Consider the following 18,225-nt stretch of genomic DNA (forward strand, 5'->3'; position numbering starts at 1 on the left):
AACATTAACAAGAAGGAGTTAATTCTCTATAACCTAGAGTTTAGGTATATTATTTTTACTTTATCTACCTAATTTTAAACATTAATGCGTCATGGATTGAATACTGCTAAAAGTAAAATTGATTGAAATCAAGTTACTTGAAATTAACTGGTTTTCAAGTAACTTGATTTCAGAGTTTTACTTGATTTATAATAAAAAATTATAAAACATAAAAATTATTTTTATAGCTGAAGGAGAACTAAAATTGAATATTATAAAATAACTCTTCTCAAATTAATAATTGAAACAATTAAGAACATATTAATCAAAAGATAAATATAATTAGTACTTTATACCATAGAAAAGACTAAATTTTATAATAATATCCTTTTACTCTATAGCAAATACTAGATGGATAGGTGGGAAATGGTGAGGTTAAATACAAGGTTGAAGATACAGACAGAAATAAAGGAACTGTCTTTAAAATACCATAAATAGATAATCACTCCCCACCACTTCCTGCCCTCAGACAAAAAGGCAAGGTAAGTAAAAACTGTAAAAGGTCATTTAAGATATTTATTATATAGCATAGTATTTGTATAAAATGATTTTCAGAAAATAAAATGTCACACTTTAAAGAATGTGTCATTACTAAAGAGATTTGGCTATCATTACAAGGAACTGATTTATGGAATGAGTCACCAGGGACCCCTTCAAATCTAAATTTAAATTATGTTTCCGTAATAAAGTAAGATATAATTACAAAATTTCATAGGTTCTTAAAAGGAAAATTAATCTTATAATGAAATAGAATAGTTAACTTTTAAAATGCAGAGGAGTATAAAATGTATTAACCTTCAAAATGCCTAAGACAAGTTCATATTCTTACATCAAAAAAGCACTCATCAGTAAAAGTTGTTTTTCTGTTTTAACAATCATGATAACTTCAGAGTCTGAGAATAAATAATTTTTAACTTCCAAGTATTTAAGTAATATTAAATGAGAGATATGCTTCCTTATCACCAAGTTCAGGACAATTTATCTTTATAAAAGTGTCAGTTAAATCGTTAGAGATCATGTAGCGCTCAAATTCTTATAGTATAAACATTGTAAATTTGCAAATTTAACTCAATGTTCACAATGCCATGAAGCAAGGGAGAATTAAGGGTCTCAATAAAGGTAAAACTTTTCAAACTAAATTGGTACTTACCAATAATCCACAGTATAAGAAGATAGTCTATTCTTTCAAGGGCTGGCCCCATGGTATTTTTCTTATCCTCATTGTAGACAAGAGAATATAGATTTAGTAACAGTAGGAATGTGAAATATGATGCTCCATGAATAATAAATTTCATAAAAGGTGTGTGAATGATTCTGCCAAATTGAGATTTAGGAGCTATCAGATAACAAAGTGACAAAACTGGCCAAAAGATGCCTACTGTCAAAACAGTCATTATCTTCTTACAGGTGGGCTTACGTCGGTAACCTGACATCTGTCCAAACCAAACAGTGTTCAGGAACTGCTGGCAGTTAGACTGGGAGACAAACTGAAAAGGACATATACACACACACACACAAAAAAAAAAGTAAAATAGAACCTTTAAATACTGATTAATTGATATTCAAAGTTTGAATAATAGTTTAAAGATCAATTCTATACAACGAACAGTTAGGTTTCTTTTTTCTTTTTTTTTTTCCCACAAGAAATATTAATAAAGAGTATAGAGGTAAAGAGCATAGATTCTTGAGCCAGATTAGCTAGATTCAAATCCAGGCTCTGCCACTTACTAATGACCTTGAGCAAATTTTTAAATATCTCTAAGCTTTAAATTCCCCATCTGTAAAACAGAGATGATAACAGTACCTACTCAAAGTTGTGAGGATTAAATGCTAGGCTCTAAGAAAAGTGCCTGGTTCATAGCATGCACTATGTGAGTACTAACTATTATCATTAGCCTACTTAGCCATTTTGTCACATTTAATTTATAAAGACTCTTACAATAATATTTACGAAGTCCATAAATATTACTCATCCATAGAAAAAGATACCATTAAATAATGTTTGGATGCCTTTGGCCTATAGAAACTGCTGATTTTGGATACAAGAAGTCAAGATGCCAAGACAGCAAAAACAATCAAAGTCTGAATATTAGATATATTCATGCTGTGGGGAAACACTGAGAATTTCTTAAAAGGTATTAAAGATACTCTTAAGCCTGCTTAAAAGTGAATTTTGTGTAAGAAAAGGAAAAATATGTCCAAATAAGAGGAAAATTCTAGTTCAAGTGCATAAATTAATTTACCAAAGCTTCTTAGTTTACAAATTTCATAGGCAATATTTTTCTAATATAATGCTCAAGTTGTGAAGTATAACTTAAGGGTCCTGGTTGGGTATATTGGTTCATGCCTGTAATCCTAACACTTTGGGAGGCCAAGGAGGGAGGATCACTTGAGACCAGGAGTTTGAGACCAGCCTGGGCGATATAACAACACCCCATCTCTACAAAAAAATTAAAAAATTAACCAGGCATGATGGCACATGCCTGTAATCCCAGCTACTTAGGAGGCTGAGGTGGGAGATCACTTGAGCCCAGGAATTCAAGGTTGCTGTGAGCTATGATCATGCAACTACACTTCAGCCTGGGTGACAGAGTGAGATCCTGTCTCTCAAAAAAAAAAAGGTCCTGATAACTCTTTATGCAATAATGTGAGCAGGTTTGAAATTACTAAAATAAAGTACAAGTAGATGATCATAATATTATTCAGGTAATCTAAAATAATAATTGGTCAATCTTCTGTTTTATAAAGATTTATCCCAAGATAGAATATAATTTGTAGAATGTTATACTGTAGTGAAAAAAAGAATCAGACAGAGTTTTGTTGTTGCTTATTGTGCTTACCAAGAAAATTTCCAATAATACTACACAGTTGGCTGTCCATATCCATGGGTTTTGCATCTGTAGAGTCAACTAACCATGGATCAAAAATATTTGGAAAAAAAATATTTGGAAAAAAAAATAATAGCAACTACCATTCACTGAGTAGTTGCTTAGTGTTAGTACTTACTGTGCTAAATCCCTTAACCACTTTGGTAGGGCGCTCACTGGCCGCGAAACCTTGCCCACAACTGGCACTCTTAGCTTGCATGGTATTTTGTGCTATGCACTGACAACAAATCCGTTTTGCTCTTGTGTGATGAGGAAAGCTTTAAAGCACTAAAAGCTTGTTTTATTTTACAGGCAGCTTTAGGAAATTAACTATAATAACTCCTACTAAGGACTTGTTAAAAGGTCACAGATTCATAGTAACTTATTAGCTGAATGTACACACTGCAACTGCAGAGATGAAAGCTGTAAAAGTAAAAGCTTTTGGCTGTTGACAGCCAAAAGCTTTTGGTTATAGTCGACACTTGGCTGTGCACGTTCACCTGTGGCTATCGACTATAGTTGACACTCGTACCAAAGTGGTTAAGTATATATTCTTAGTTAATTCTTAAAACTAAAACTCAGACAGATTCAATAACTTGCCAAAGACACACAATTTTTATGAAGCAGAAGTAGGATCTCAATCCAGATATGTTGTCCCAAAGCCTTTGCTCTGAGCCACTAGACTACTGTAGAGAAAATATCTTAAATATATCATAGAAAGCCTCATACCTCTTTTTGGTTATATTTGATAGCAAGTTTTAGACGACTTAAATTCATTCTTTCTTCTAGTAATCCCCGTTTGTCAAGAGGCTCATCATTAGATGTATGATTTAGGATAACTTCCAATTCACGTGAATTTCGGGCTTGCGCAAGCAAATCTTTAGCAAACATTTTACATTGCCGGGCTAGCTCCTCATAATCATTCCTACAAAACGCAGCAATCTCTTATTAGAAATGTCACTTCCATCTTCTAATTAAGCCATATTCACTAGAAAATTTTTACTCAGCAGCATTTTAATTCTGAATAAATAAAATCTGAAGTCATTTTTTGCTTTCAATCAAAGGAAACTACTGGTTCATAAATTCTCCACAGCTTTGGGGATAACCATAACACAATTATGTTCCCTGTGTTCCTACTGATAATCTTAGATGAACACAATGTTCCCACTATATCACTATATATAGTGATATTCCTAGAAATTCTAATAATATTTGTCAACCAGTTAACTCATTTTCCCTTACTCTGTATAACTTTGGCTAAAACTTCCTTTTATGTTACTCATCTAAACAACAGAAATAATATCTTAATGCTTTCCAATCAGTATTATCATAAAATCTTTAACTGGAGTTTTTTCAATAACAATCTACAACATGTTTATGCTACTTCTGTTATTAAAGTAGCATTTTGACTCATATTTAAGTGCTCATTCAAATGAAATACAGGTTAGAAAGAAAGATACTACAATACACTTAGTAAAGAACTGTCCTTCAGATTCACTACTGTTTAAATCTTAGGGTTGAACTGTTTTATAATTAAGACACACCTAAATTAATTTGTGAGAAATGAAGATGTTTTAGTACGTAATTCTTTTTTAAAATACCAATTACCTTAAATTTATGTCTGGGTTGAATAACAACTTAAGAATGAAGTCATAAATAAATACTTATGAGTCATGGTCTTATATTCAGACTTAAGAAAGTAATTTTTTATTCAGTTTTTTTCCCCAAAGTGAAAGGAAAAGGAAAAAGAAAGGTTTCCCACTGGTTAGTCTTAGTATACAATAGAGTTTTTCATGAATTGGTGTATAAAAGTATAACTCAAAGAATAAAAACTTCTTTTCCTTAGAAGTTAACATTTTTCTCATTCATTCTTTGCATTTACTACATAACCAAAACTACTTGAGAATAAATAGTTGGATTTCTTTAACAAATGATGTACTACCTGCTTCTTGGTTTTGGAATCTAATTGCAGATGGGAACATTTATGAAAAGAGTATATTATTACAAAGATATTCAACCTATGGATAAACGTTTGATAGACCACTATATTCAAAGATAAAATTAATACATTTTATTAATCTAATTTTCTTCATCACTAATAAATTATGAGAAGATGAATAAGTAGTTATATAGTTTAGATGGAAACAGCAAACTAGAAGCAAGGAGTCCTATGTTCCAGTTATAACTTTGCTCCTACTTTTAGTTTTTAACTCTATTACTCATTAGATGCTGATATTATTAAAACATCTAGCCTTTATAGATCTCTTTGCCTGTTTATAAACACACTGGATTGCAATACATGTGTCTTATGATCACTTTCAAATCTAACTTTATTATTCTACAATTATATAATCATAGCAGTTGCTTCAAATCCTTTTTGGAAGAAGTTGAATAAATTTTATTTTATATGGTAAAATTCAAAACTAAAACTATGAGTTTATAATAGGAAGTCCTTTATATGTAAATAGAATAATTTATTAACAGCCTCATATGCCAATAAAGTTAAAAGTGGCAACAAGTTACATTTTAACCACATCTTAGGTGTTCATCAAAGTAAAGTACGTACTTTGTCATATCGAGTTTAAATAAAATTTATCTAAATTAAAGTACAGTAGTTCCAAACTTGAAAACTTACTAACAGATATTTTTTAAAAGTTCCTGGAAATCAGAAACTTTTAGTAGTGCTGCTAAGACTAAAGAAAATTGCAAGTTTCTTATCCCCCTTTCAGAAAATAGAAGTTTGAACTTTCCCAATCTTGTCAAGTCAGTGGAAGGGTACCACACAAGACCTGGGCCTCCAATAGCAGCTGGAAAGAGGAAAAGAAAAGGTGGGGATAGTTACAGATCCCCAAGAGAAACCTTGCAGTAGTGGTTGGTAAGAGATCATGATCAATTCCTCCTTCTTCAGAGGTCACCAGGGATACTCTCCTATAATGGAAAATCTCAAAGCTTTCCCTCAACTCTACTTGAGGTAGTTTTCTAAGGATTTTTTTACATGTTTAAATTAGTAGTTTAATAGGCTGATTTTCCAAAGAATTTTTTTTTAAGCCCATCAGAATTTCAAAAGAAAACTCAGATTGGGTGTTTATCCTTAGTAATTAGTAGTATATTATTTTATGTTTACATGTATTACACGTTTCTCCTACCAGAAAATCTGAGCAAACAGTGGAAAGGGACTATGTCTGTGTATGTGCAACGTCCTTGATATACAGAAAGCATTCGATGTGCTTTTGAAAGATTTAAAGGATCAGTCCTCAAGGATGATCATAGAATCTGAGAATGAGGGGAGGTGGGACAGACAGCAACTGCAAATAAGTTTGCTCTTGCTTTAGGCTACAATTTCTATTACTTTTCACACTGTTCTAGAATGTCCTTGTTAGGAAAAAGAGAGTAGGAGATTAAAGATGGTTAAAAGGTGGCAGAGGGCTGATGAGGAAGAAGTGACCTAAGTAGCACCAAGTTCTGTTCCTTTATAGGAGAAGGAAAATCCCAAGTAAGTGGCAACAAGGTATGGTCATCTTGTATCAAATGTAAATAAATACAAATTATAATTTGGCCTATGAAGACACTCAAGCTGAAGTTTTGAAACAAAAGATATTCTATAATTTACAACTTCTATTAATTCCCACCTGAATTCCACCTCCACAAGGCTTAGTTCTTTCAAATCAGCACTAAGTTCAAATGCTCTCAGAATTGGATCTTCCTCTGTTAACATGATTAGAGCTGGACTGGCCAGACATCGATATATATCAAGACGAAACCTATGGTAAAATTAAATTCCGTAATGTAAAATAAACTTACACACATATAATTAGCATTTTAACCTACAATTTTCATAAATTTATACTTAAAATATTATACAATTAAAAGAAAATAGAAACTATAAATATATTTATTATAAGATAACTTCTATGAATGGAAAAAGACTTAAAAATTAAATATCTTGAAATATATTTAAAAAGTTTGTATCAATTGCTTTTTAAAAAATTTTACTGTCATTTTTCATAGATTCAAAACTTTATATAGTTCAGTTAAATTTGATAAAATTTCTATTCTTTAACCCAAGAGAATTTTAAATGAAATATGCTAATAACTAATATATTTTGGAATAGACAATTGTTAGATTAGACAATTGTTAAATTTTTTATTCCCCAGTGAAAAAATACTTCAATATGCTTGATACATATAACCCATTACTCATACAGCCTGGTTATAATTTGGAAGATATTTTAAATTTTAAAAGGGAAATCATTCATTTGTGCATAATCCCCAGCTAATAGACAAGCACTTCCTTTACCCTCAGTAAACTGACTTTCACATTTCAATATCTAAACAAGAAACAAATCATTAAAATTTTGCTGTAATTCTTCATTTATAAATATTAATTATTAATTTATAAATTTGGTAGTTATCATATGATGCATATTTTCTTTTAAATATAAATTTAATACATGCTTGTTATAAGACAAAAATAAGCAATTTGGAAATATGATACTCCGCAATCTTCTTCCTCCCACCAACTGCACTCCTCAAAGATAGTCACTTTATACAGAATAATAAATATCCACCCTGATATTTTCTACTCACACACAAACATAATCGGACATAATATATAAAGGAATAACTTGCTTTTCAAAAACTGTAACATATCATGAACCTCTTTCTGATATATAAAGGAATAACTTGCTTTTCAAAAACTGTAACATATCATGAACCTCTTTCTATTCTATGTCACTATACTTCATTCTTTTCTACAACTGGATGGTTTTCCATCTTAAGGAGGTCTATCAGATCTCCATTAATGAACATTCAGGTTGCTACTAATTTTTTTGTGCTATACAAAATGTAGCAATGAATATTCTTTAGTTTATATATCTTTTGCATACTTTGAATTGCTAAGCAAAATGGCATATGTTGTTAAAATTCTGATAGAGCTTACAAAAGCAATAATAATTAGAGCTCATTTTTTTTTTACATCTTCACTAATACTAGGTATTGTCAATTTATTCAATCTTTGCCAACCTAATGGCAAATGGAATTTTATAGTTGGTTTAATCTGAATTAGTTTAGAAGCTTGGGCGTCTTTCCACATTTAATGTCCATTTATACTTCTTCCTCTGTAGACTGCTTGTTCATATTTTTTGGCTGATTTTTCTGATGATTGTTTATCTTTATTTTGGTCAATTTAAAAGATTCCTTTACATATCAAAGAATTTAGCTCTCTGCCTCATCAAGAGTGATTCAGTGCCTGGCGGTGGGGGTCTGTAAATCCTAGCTCTCTGGGAGGCCAAGGTGGGTGGATTGCTCAAGGTCAGGAGTTTGAAACCAGCCTGAGGAAGAGCAAGATCCCGTCTCTACTAAAAATAGAAAGAAATTAATTGGCCAACTAAAAATATACAAAAAATATTAGCTGGGCATGGTGGCACATGCCTGTAGTTCCAGCTACTTGGGAGGCTGAGGCAGAAGGATTGCTTGAGCCCAGGAGTTTGAGGTTGCTGTGAGCTGGGCTGATGCTATGGCACTATAACCAAGGCAACAGAGTAAGACTCTATCTCAAAAAAAAAAAAAAAAAAAAGAGTGATTCAGATACTTTTAACCAGTTTTTTGTTTAATTTTTACTTTGTAATAGATTTTTCTATATGGAAATTCTAAATCTTTATTTGAACAAATTTATTGATATATTTATTTAGCTTATAGTTTTAATGTTTTACTTAGACAGTAGATTGTATATAATGCATTTTTAAGAAAACAATATTTCTGAAATTCAGTAATGATCCAGCTATTCAATAAACAAATACATTTATCTGTATCCTACGTAAGGATATCTGGCAAGGCACAGCTGCTCACGCCTGTAATTCTAGCATTTTGGGGGGCCAAGGCTGAAGAATCACTTGAGGTCAAGAGTTTGAAATCAGCCTGAGCAACAGCCCACCTATCTCTACAAAATTATAAAAATTAGCTGGGCAGGGTGGTGCACACCTCTAGTTGCAGATACTCAGAAGGCTGAGGCAAGAGGATCATTTGAGCCCAGGAGTTTGAGGTTGCAGTGAGCTATGATGATGCTACTATACTCTAGCTCAGAGACAGAGCAAGACTATGTCTCAAAAAAAAAAAAAAGTAATCTGAAGAGGCATTTTCCTACACCATACTGTCAAAAAGCTGAGGAAAATATATGTAATTAAGCAACTTGCCTTTCTGTTTCCATCAATATGTCTACATTAATTAATTTTATCAGACTGTTTCAAAAATAGACTTTTATATTAACCTACTTTATCATGTCTCAAGATATACTGAGGATTAATGACAAAATACACAGGAAGAGTAACTTGCAATAATGGTGGAATGAAGAGGTTGGCAACCAATTGTGCCAGAGTTATAATGAAGCATCAATGTGTAGAATGCACTTAGATATAATCTCACAAATAATGAAGCTGCCTTACTTTATAAAATCTATCATTTTCGGTATACAAAACACCATCAAAAATAATGGCAATATGAAGAGGTGTGATTCTTTTTCACACTCACACACACACACACAAAATGCATAAAACTAGATAAAATTATACCAAAAGATCAACCATTTCAGGCCACTGAAAACTGTCTATCAAGAACTGTTGATTGTTGAAAAACTGCCAGAGCTTCAGACACAAATTGCTGGGATATCTGGCCTTGCCTAAAGTGCCTCCATCATCCCAATCCTCAGTTTAGTCAATGAGGTCTGTAGTGTTACAAGCTTGGGAACTGGTAAAGCTGTATCTTTGTGCCAAAGGGGGCAAAATCAATTCAAGGAGGCAAAAGTCTATAGCTACACTGGCTGAAAATGATAGACTGGGTGGAAATGGACAGAAAAAAACTACAGTCTTTCAAAACTGAGGTTGTAGTCCAAGTTGAATCAAGCAGGAATCAACCAGAAATTTAACAGGGAGATCTTAGAAATGAGAAAGCTGTAAGATGGATTCATATAAGGTCTCCACCAATTCCTGGCTATAGAAAATTACACATATGTGGGGAACATCAGAAAGTTTGGCAAAAGAAAAAGCCAATAGGATCAAGATGGCAGACTACACATAGGTAATATGTGCCTCCTCCACAAAGAGGAGCCAGGATGGTAAGCAGATTCTCACGCTTCGAACAGATCATCTAAGAGTGAAGCCTAGGACTCACCAGGGAAATGATGGCAAGCACAAAAATGGGTAAGGAGAGGGGTGGTCAAGGCAACTTGCCCAGCTGGAGACTGGCTAACTGGACATGGGGAAACAGTAACAAAGAAGCCCCCAGGGCTCTACTCTCTGAGATGAGCTTTTATGATCTTGACTACAAGAGAATTCCTCAACCCACGCGGGTCTGGGGCCTAACACAGGGAGTTGCTTGAAGACTGCACAGAGATGCTGCTGTAGAAAAAGAACCCATGCAGAATCCCACAGGCATCTGAGCTTAGTGCAGCTTGAGCCACGGGCCATTCTGAAAGCCTAGATATCAGGGAACCATGAACACGCCCACAGCCACTGTACAACTCCAAGAATAGACAGAGGAGCCCAAGAGCTCCCACACATCCCTGGGAAGGTCCTCACTAACATGTTACAGGCTGCTGTTGACATTGAGATGTGAACACATAGCATTATCCAGTTTCTAGCCCATGCTGCCTGGCTAGGTGAGGACCCAGCCTTTCTGGTCACAGGTCCAAGGCTCCATAAGAGTTTGACATTGGGCTGCACCCTGCTGTTGGGCTGATTTTGGGCTGATGAGGCTGCAGCCCCCACCTGGCTGAGGAAGGACAGGGAAAACCAGCATGCATCTGGGATGGTACCCACCAACATGTAGCTGGCTGCTGTGGGATGGAATCTCAAGTAAACTGCATTCCCCACAGTTCCCTACCAGTATAATCAAATTGAGAAGGACCTTGCCCTCTTTGGTCAAAGGCTCAGGGCCCCATATTGGGAATATCAAGCCAGGCAGTGCCTGCTGTCAGGCTGAATTCAGGCACATAGCTACAGCCCTGCCCAGCTGATGGACAGGAAGCCCAAGCTCTACCTATGCCTAGGACAATTCCCACTGCCCTGCTATAAGCTGCAGTAAACCGAGACCCATCCAGGATCTTGCCCATGCTGTTTGCCTGGAAGAGGTCCCACCCTCTCTGCTCAAAGGTCCAAGGCATCATTTTGGGAGTTTAAAGCTCAGCAGTGCCCGGCCCTTGCGCTGAGTTCAGGCTGATACAGCTGCAGCCATGCCTAGCTGAGGAAGGACAGGGAAGCCCAAGCTCTCCTACACACATGCATAGGACAATTCCCATCACCTTGGTACAGGCTCCTGAGAGATTAGACATGAGTGGACAGAGGTCCCTACAGTTTCTTGCCCTTATCACTTGCCTGATAAGGGCCCTCCCCTCTTTGACTCCAAACCCACACTAGCATCATTTAGAGAATTCAACACAAATTCTCAGACAAGCAAACATTGAAAGAATTTGTCACCACTAGACTAGCCCTAGAGAAGATGCTCAAAGGAGCCTTAAACATGGAAATGAAATTTTATTAATTTTATATTTAAATTTTTATTAATTTAATTTTTAAATTTTTTTATTAAAAATTAAGACACAAGCCGGGCGCGGTGGCTCACGCCTGTAATCCTAGCACTCTGGGAGGCTGAGGCGGGCGGATTGCTCGAGGTCAGGAGTTCGAAACCAGCCTGAGCAAGAGCAAGACCCCGTCTCTACTATAAATAGAAAGAAATTAATTGGCCAACTAATATGTATAGAAAATTAGCCGGGCATGGTGGCGCATGCCTGTAGTCCCAGCTACTCGGGAGGCTGAGGCAGAAGGATTGCTTGAACCCAGGAGTTTGAGGTTGCTGTGAGCTAGGCTGATGCCACGGCACTCACTCTAGCCTGGTCAACAAGCGAGACTCTGTCTCAAAAAAAAAAAAAAAAAAAAAAAAAAAATTAAGACACAAACACACATTAGCCTAGGCTTACACAAAGTCAGGATCAATATCACTATTTTCCACCTCCACATCTTGTTCCACTGTGACGTTCTCAAGGGCAATAACATGCATGGGGCTGTCATCTTCTATGATAAGCTGCCTTCCTCTGGAATACCTCCTGAAGGACTTCCTGAAGCTGTTTTATAGTTAACTGTTTTTTAATTAGAAGAAATACACTCTAAAATAGCAACAAATAGTAAATATATAAACCAGTAACATAATTTTTTTATCATTATCAAGTATTATATACTGGACATAATTGCATGTACTGTACTTCTATATGACTGACAGTACGGTAGGTTTGTTTACATCAGCATCACCACAAATACATGAATAATGCTACCCCAGGATACAACACGCTACGACATTACCACAGCTAAGACTTCACAAGGCAATAAGAATTTTCCATCTCCATTATAATCTGATGGAACCACTATCGTATATGTGGACTGTCATTGACCAAAACATTGTTATGCGGCACATTACTGTGTGTATATATAGGCTTTTGCTGAAAATCAGATTCTCAAATCTAGCCCAGAACCATACATCTTATACAATATGACGGGGTCTCGCTCTTGCTCAGGCTGGTTTTGAACTCCTGACCTTGAGCAATCCGCCCGCCTCGGCCTCCCAGAGAGCTAGGATTACAGGCGTGAGCCACCGCGCCCGGCCTCAGCATCACATTTCTTAAAAGCTACATAGAAAGAACACCAATAAAAAAATCCAACATTGCTGTTATGTATACTTTACTATATCACACATCTATTTATCAAAATCTTAATGTTCTAACCTGGAATGTCGCAGGCTGTCTTTTTTGTTTTTTGCAGAACACAATGTGCATTCACAGCCAACTGCATGAGGCTTGGGTAGAGATACATCCTGTTTTAAGAGCATTGTGAGAATTTCATAGTTGTTACGATGAGCAGCTAAAATGACAGGAGCAACATCCATAGTTGTTGAATACTCAGGATTCTGAATCCGTTCCATTAGTTTCTGAAAAATATGTATATAAATGTCCAAAAATTATTCATGACTTCAAAAATATATTTATCTGAAGAATAAAATGAAAAAACAAGAAGGCACAAAGAACTTAATTATTTTAAGGAATATGTAAACATTTTGCTTGGACTAAATTTTTGAAACCTCAAAACTTAACTGTAATTAATAAATGCATTATAATCATAAAGACAAAATTTTCAACAGGTAACATTAATAAAACTAGAGTTCTGTTTTCCTAACAAAGAAATAAGACTATCTAGAGAAATATCTTAAGAAAAAGCACTTAATTTTCACAAGATTAATAGAATCATGCATGACAAGGATGTTAGAAAAAGAATATTCTGGAAAAACAAAAATGTTAAAAATAGGCAGAAAAATGCATGAGAAAAACTTTAAAAATTCCATATCTATGGCAAACCTGGTCACATTGATAGCAATGAAGCTACATGAAAGGGAAAGTAAATAGGAAGCACTCTTCATTTTGTAAAGTTTTCTACGCATTCCTAATGATTACATATACTATTTTATATCACAAATACACAAAAACACTAACAATCATAGCTACTATTTAATGAGTTCTGGAACTGTTAGGCACTTGATGTTTATCATCTCATTTAATCCTCACAATAGCCTACAAAGCTGAGCATTATAATCCCCATGAAGAAACTGAGGCTCAGAGAAGTTAATGTGCCTGAGCCACACAATGGGGTGGCTGGGTGCTGATTAGAATTTAGGTTTGTATTACTCAGAGCTAGAGCTCCTTCCACTACAATGGCCCATGGGCCCAGTGAGGGCATGAAATGAAGGAAGAAAACATTAGTAATTAAAGAATTAGAGTTAAATAAAAAGGTTGACTATTTCATGAATATTGCATATTCTTTCCAATACTTTTCAATTTTTTGCAGAGGTTTCCCTGAGATTCCACATTGTAAGCTCATCAAGTTCACATTTATTGGTAATTTTTATTAACATTGTAAAAGCAGTATATACTCATTATAAAATATCTGAAAAATATATAAAATCACAAAGAATAAAAAAACCATATTCCTACTACCACCCAAAGAACATTTTACAGTACAATATTTCCTTCAAGTTCTTTCCCTATCCCTCTTCTGAAGACACCTTTTGCATAAGTAGTAGGTAATACTAGTAGGTTTTAAACCAATGATTAAAAACAATGGTTCTTAATATTTTGAAGATCAAGGACCCTTTTAAGAATCTCATAAAGCTATAATCCAGGATCTTCAGAAAAAAAACTCATGTGCAGAATTTTGTATGCAATTTATGGAAATTTATTGACTCTGTGTTCAAGTATTTTATTTTGCTAATTTAAATTACACTCTTACAAACATCTTTATGAAAACAAATTTTTCCAAATTTAGGTTTATCTCATTAACATAGAATCCCAGAAGTAGGATTATAAATCCAAAGGCCATGAACAGTTTTGAAACTTTTTATATCATCAAAGTCCTAATAGTTTATATTACCAACAATAAAAGAAAGTACTCATTTGACACTAAAGTTTTACTCACCAGCACTGGGCATGATCACTCCCAATTTATGAGTGAAAAATAATATCATGAAATTTTAATTTACTTTGATTACTGATAAATTTTAATATTTTCTGATATACTTATCTATTTTCATCCTCTCTTAGGAAGTTTGTTCATATACTTCCCATTTATTTGTTGGGGATTTCAAATTAATGAATTTATTTAAAAATTACAGACTAAAATTAACCCTTTTCCTTCTTATCATTGCATTACTGGTTATAAAGAAGAGAAAATTATATCCAATCCCTTAAAAGAAAAGTAGCCCTCATGTTGCCTATGAAATATACTTAACTATATGAAAAACACTACTAAACATGTATAGTTCATAATTTCATTAATAATATAATCTGTGCACTATCAAATAAACAACTGGGATTTGAAAGTAAATTGCAGAAAAAACAATCTGGCAAGCCAAGAATACGGAAGAATCCACTGAAATAGAAAGACAAAGTATATAAAAAATATTTAATATCGTCTATCTAGAAGTAATAGGGTTGGTAAAACGTGATCTTGCTGTCACTGTAAGTATCCAAATGAAGGCTGAATAATTTTTACTTGTTAGAGATAGAGTAGAAGTATTCTTTAACTGAGTAGGTAAGGACTGCTAAGGCCTTACAACTCTAAGATTTAATTGGATAGTGATAATGGTGATAAAATAAAACCAGTCAGTGGTTCCAATACTAGCATGCCATATCCCACTGTCCCCCTCCAGGAAAGGAAATAGGTTAAAAGGCTAGAAGGTGGAACAAATATACCAAAATATAATAGTAACTATAGGATATATGGCAGAAAATTGAATACTATTCTAGATATTGCTTATCCTTTGGATAGGAACTGTATTCTTTGCCCTTTTTTCTTTACTCTTATTGGCTTCTTACCACCACTGAAACTAGATGGTACTATCCACTGGAGAAAGTTACACTTTTATAATAGTCTAAATGAGAGTACAATTTTTCAGTTAATGTATGCTAAGGTATGCAATTTAGCAGAGCTTCTCATAGTTCTTAGATCAGATAGCCAGCAACCAATTTATAATTCTTTCTTAAAACAGTATTTTTCTCCTAAGTATAGCTGGTTTATACTCCTAGCAGTTATTTAAATGGCTTGTTTCACTATACCTCACCAATAATGTTGTATTTTTTTAATTTGATATATAAGAAATATATTTTTAAATTAGCATTTATTTAATAGAGACTATCTTCCTAATTACAAAAGCAATAAAGAAAAATAAAAAGATTTTTTAAAAATCCTTAATTTGGTTAATCAATAAGAGATGATGAATATTAGGTAACATTTTACTGCATTTCCATACACTCCCTTTCCAATGCATATTTTTAACCTTGGATCAAATTATATGTACAATCTACTATCTTCATTTTTTTACTTACTATATCATATTTTTCCATCTTCCTAAATATTCTTTTAAAAATACCACTTAAATGATTGCTTAATATTCTATGGTGTGTATAAGCAACTACTTATATTTCCTATCTTCTAATTTTGGGATGTTTAGAATATGTCACACAGGCTTTTTTTTTACTACTACAAGTAATATTACAATCAACATTTTGGTCCACATATCTATTTCCTTGATAGGTTTCTAAAGGAGAAAACAATAGGTTAAAGAATATGAATATCTTTCTTATGACACATCCTGACAAAATACTTTCTAAAAAATTGCCTCACTGCATATGAGACTAATACTCCCTTGCCATCAATGGTTATTATTGTTTTAAAATATTGGCTAACTTCATAAGTAAAAATTAGTATCTTATTTATCAGTAAGATTCAATGTTTTGTATTTTCTGAGATTTTCATGTCCTTTCTAATATTATTTTCATGTTTTTCATCAATTTGTCTAATTTAAGACTATTAACTTGTGATATATGCTGCAAATATCTTTTGCCAGTCATCCATCCGCTTTCTAAATTTTGCCTGATATTTGAATTTCCAGAAATTTAACTTCTATAACAGCAAAGACTGTGGCACTGTGATTTTTGTCCATTGCTTTTATGTGTAAAAAGTCCTTCTGCTCCAAATTAAACATTCACCTACATTTTCTTCCAGTTTTATGGTTTCATTGTTTAGATTTAATTCTTACTTATCTGGAAACTAATCTATACTTTCAACAGTAATGCAGAATATTCTAAACATTTTAAAAATACTGGTCCACACTGACAAAATTATGGAAATATCAACTAACTTAAAAAGATTTCCTGAAAGCAATACTAATTATTCTTATAAGTGTCTACATTCTTTAAAGTAATATTTCACAGAGTGAGAAAAAAATCTATTTTAAAAAAACAAAATAAATTTGGGGAAAGAAAAAATGGCAATGGGGCAGGAGATATATTTTGGTTTAAAAATCCAAATTAATAAATATTTAAGAGTACTAACTACTATAGTTGGTCTTGATGATCGTTTTGATCGATGATTAAGTAGTATATCAACAGCTCCCACTACTTCAGAGTCGATTGCCACCAAAAGTGCATCTGCAGACTTCAAAAACAAAAAAAAGTTAAAAATGAAAACGGAAAATAAAAAGGTAAACTATTTCTTTTTACTAATTCAGAAATAAAGCTATTTTAAAAATTTTTAACTGTATTATATACAGTAATACTGAATTTTTAAAAATTGAGACTGTACAAATAGTACATTTGCTTGCCTTAACAGTACTTCTGTGTATCACAATACACACTTTTCTGTCTTGGTTTCAATGCATGAGCTAGTAAAATAATGAATGCTTGATAGAAAAGATTATTAGTGGAACAGTGCTGATCTATGCAGTATTTAAAAGTATTTAAAGGTTTTTTCCCCCCAAGATCTTTATTCTTAGACTGTGGACCAAAAGAATCTTAACATTCCAAATCTATAAAACAAATTGTCAAGAACTATTACTACAGGTAAAGGATTGTGTTCAGTCTAATGAAAATGATCATTGATGCAACCATGATAGGGGAGAATGGCAAATATATAAAGGGAGAGCTCTCTCTTCTCATTTTTAAAACATACATGGCTGACTGAAATGGTACATATTTGACATTAATATTAGTAATTTTATCAAGGATAAACCACAAATAATTAGGCTACCAAAATTCATAGGGACCAGAAGGAGAAGTAATTTTATAGTTCTACTCTCAATCTATAGTTCATAGTGAAAATCCAACTTTGATAGGAGGAAAAAGTAAGGAAATGTGGACTTTTCAACTGTAACAAGGACTACAGTCCTACTGGAAACCATAACATTAAGGTTTTGTTTTGTTTTGTTTTGTTTTGTTTGTCTTTAAAGGGAAGTCATAAAGGAAGAAGGAAAACATGGGGATAAATAATGATTTAATCTAGGAAAATATCTGGATTATTTTCAATCTATATATTTTTAAGTGGTATAATCTTTAATAACCACTTAAATCAATCAATATTCTTGTTCTTAGAAAGAAACTATATCAGATCTTTTATATTCTTTGTAGCTGAAAAGAAGAATGCTTTACCCACTTTATCTGGATATTAAAAATAGGTCAAAAAATGGCAGGCTTTACCTGGATATCTAAAAATAGGACTATGTACCCCAAAGAAAGGGTTGGCGTTTTCATTCCACCATTAGGAATCACCTATGTTTTCCCATGGCAAAAATCCCCACCTAGATAAAAAAATTTAATCCATTGTTTTATCCGTTAACATTTTCAGAGTTCACTAGGCTATATAGCATATGCTTTAAAGTCCTAGCATTATTATTTTTCTGCTTTGCATACATTTCTCTTCAGTTTTTAGCATAGTCAGTTGAAGCAAATGAA

At 33.4% G+C, this 18,225-nt stretch overlaps 1 protein-coding gene across 3 annotated transcripts in view; it reads right to left on the bottom strand.

Annotated features, from left to right (window-relative positions):
- TRPC1 (transient receptor potential cation channel subfamily C member 1) overlaps positions 1-18,225 on the bottom strand; it is a 74,169-nt gene that overhangs the window by 37,924 nt on the left and 18,020 nt on the right. For 2 of the 3 annotated variants that reach the window (XM_076004913.1, XM_012762383.2), the window contains 4 exons: positions 12,673-12,875; positions 6,536-6,667; positions 3,636-3,831; positions 1,190-1,526 (listed from right to left, as the gene is read on the bottom strand). In XM_076004913.1, coding sequence (XP_075861028.1) covers positions 1,190-1,526; positions 3,636-3,831; positions 6,536-6,667; positions 12,673-12,875 — 868 coding nt within the window. Of the gene's footprint in view, positions 1-1,189; positions 1,527-3,635; positions 3,832-6,535; positions 6,668-12,672; positions 12,876-16,831; positions 16,934-18,225 lie in introns of all 3 variants that reach the window. The other variant, XM_012762382.2, reaches the window with a different exon arrangement.

Source organism: Microcebus murinus, chromosome 1, assembly GCF_040939455.1.
Source record: "Microcebus murinus isolate Inina chromosome 1, M.murinus_Inina_mat1.0, whole genome shotgun sequence".
NCBI classification, from domain to species: domain Eukaryota; kingdom Metazoa; phylum Chordata; class Mammalia; order Primates; family Cheirogaleidae; genus Microcebus; species Microcebus murinus.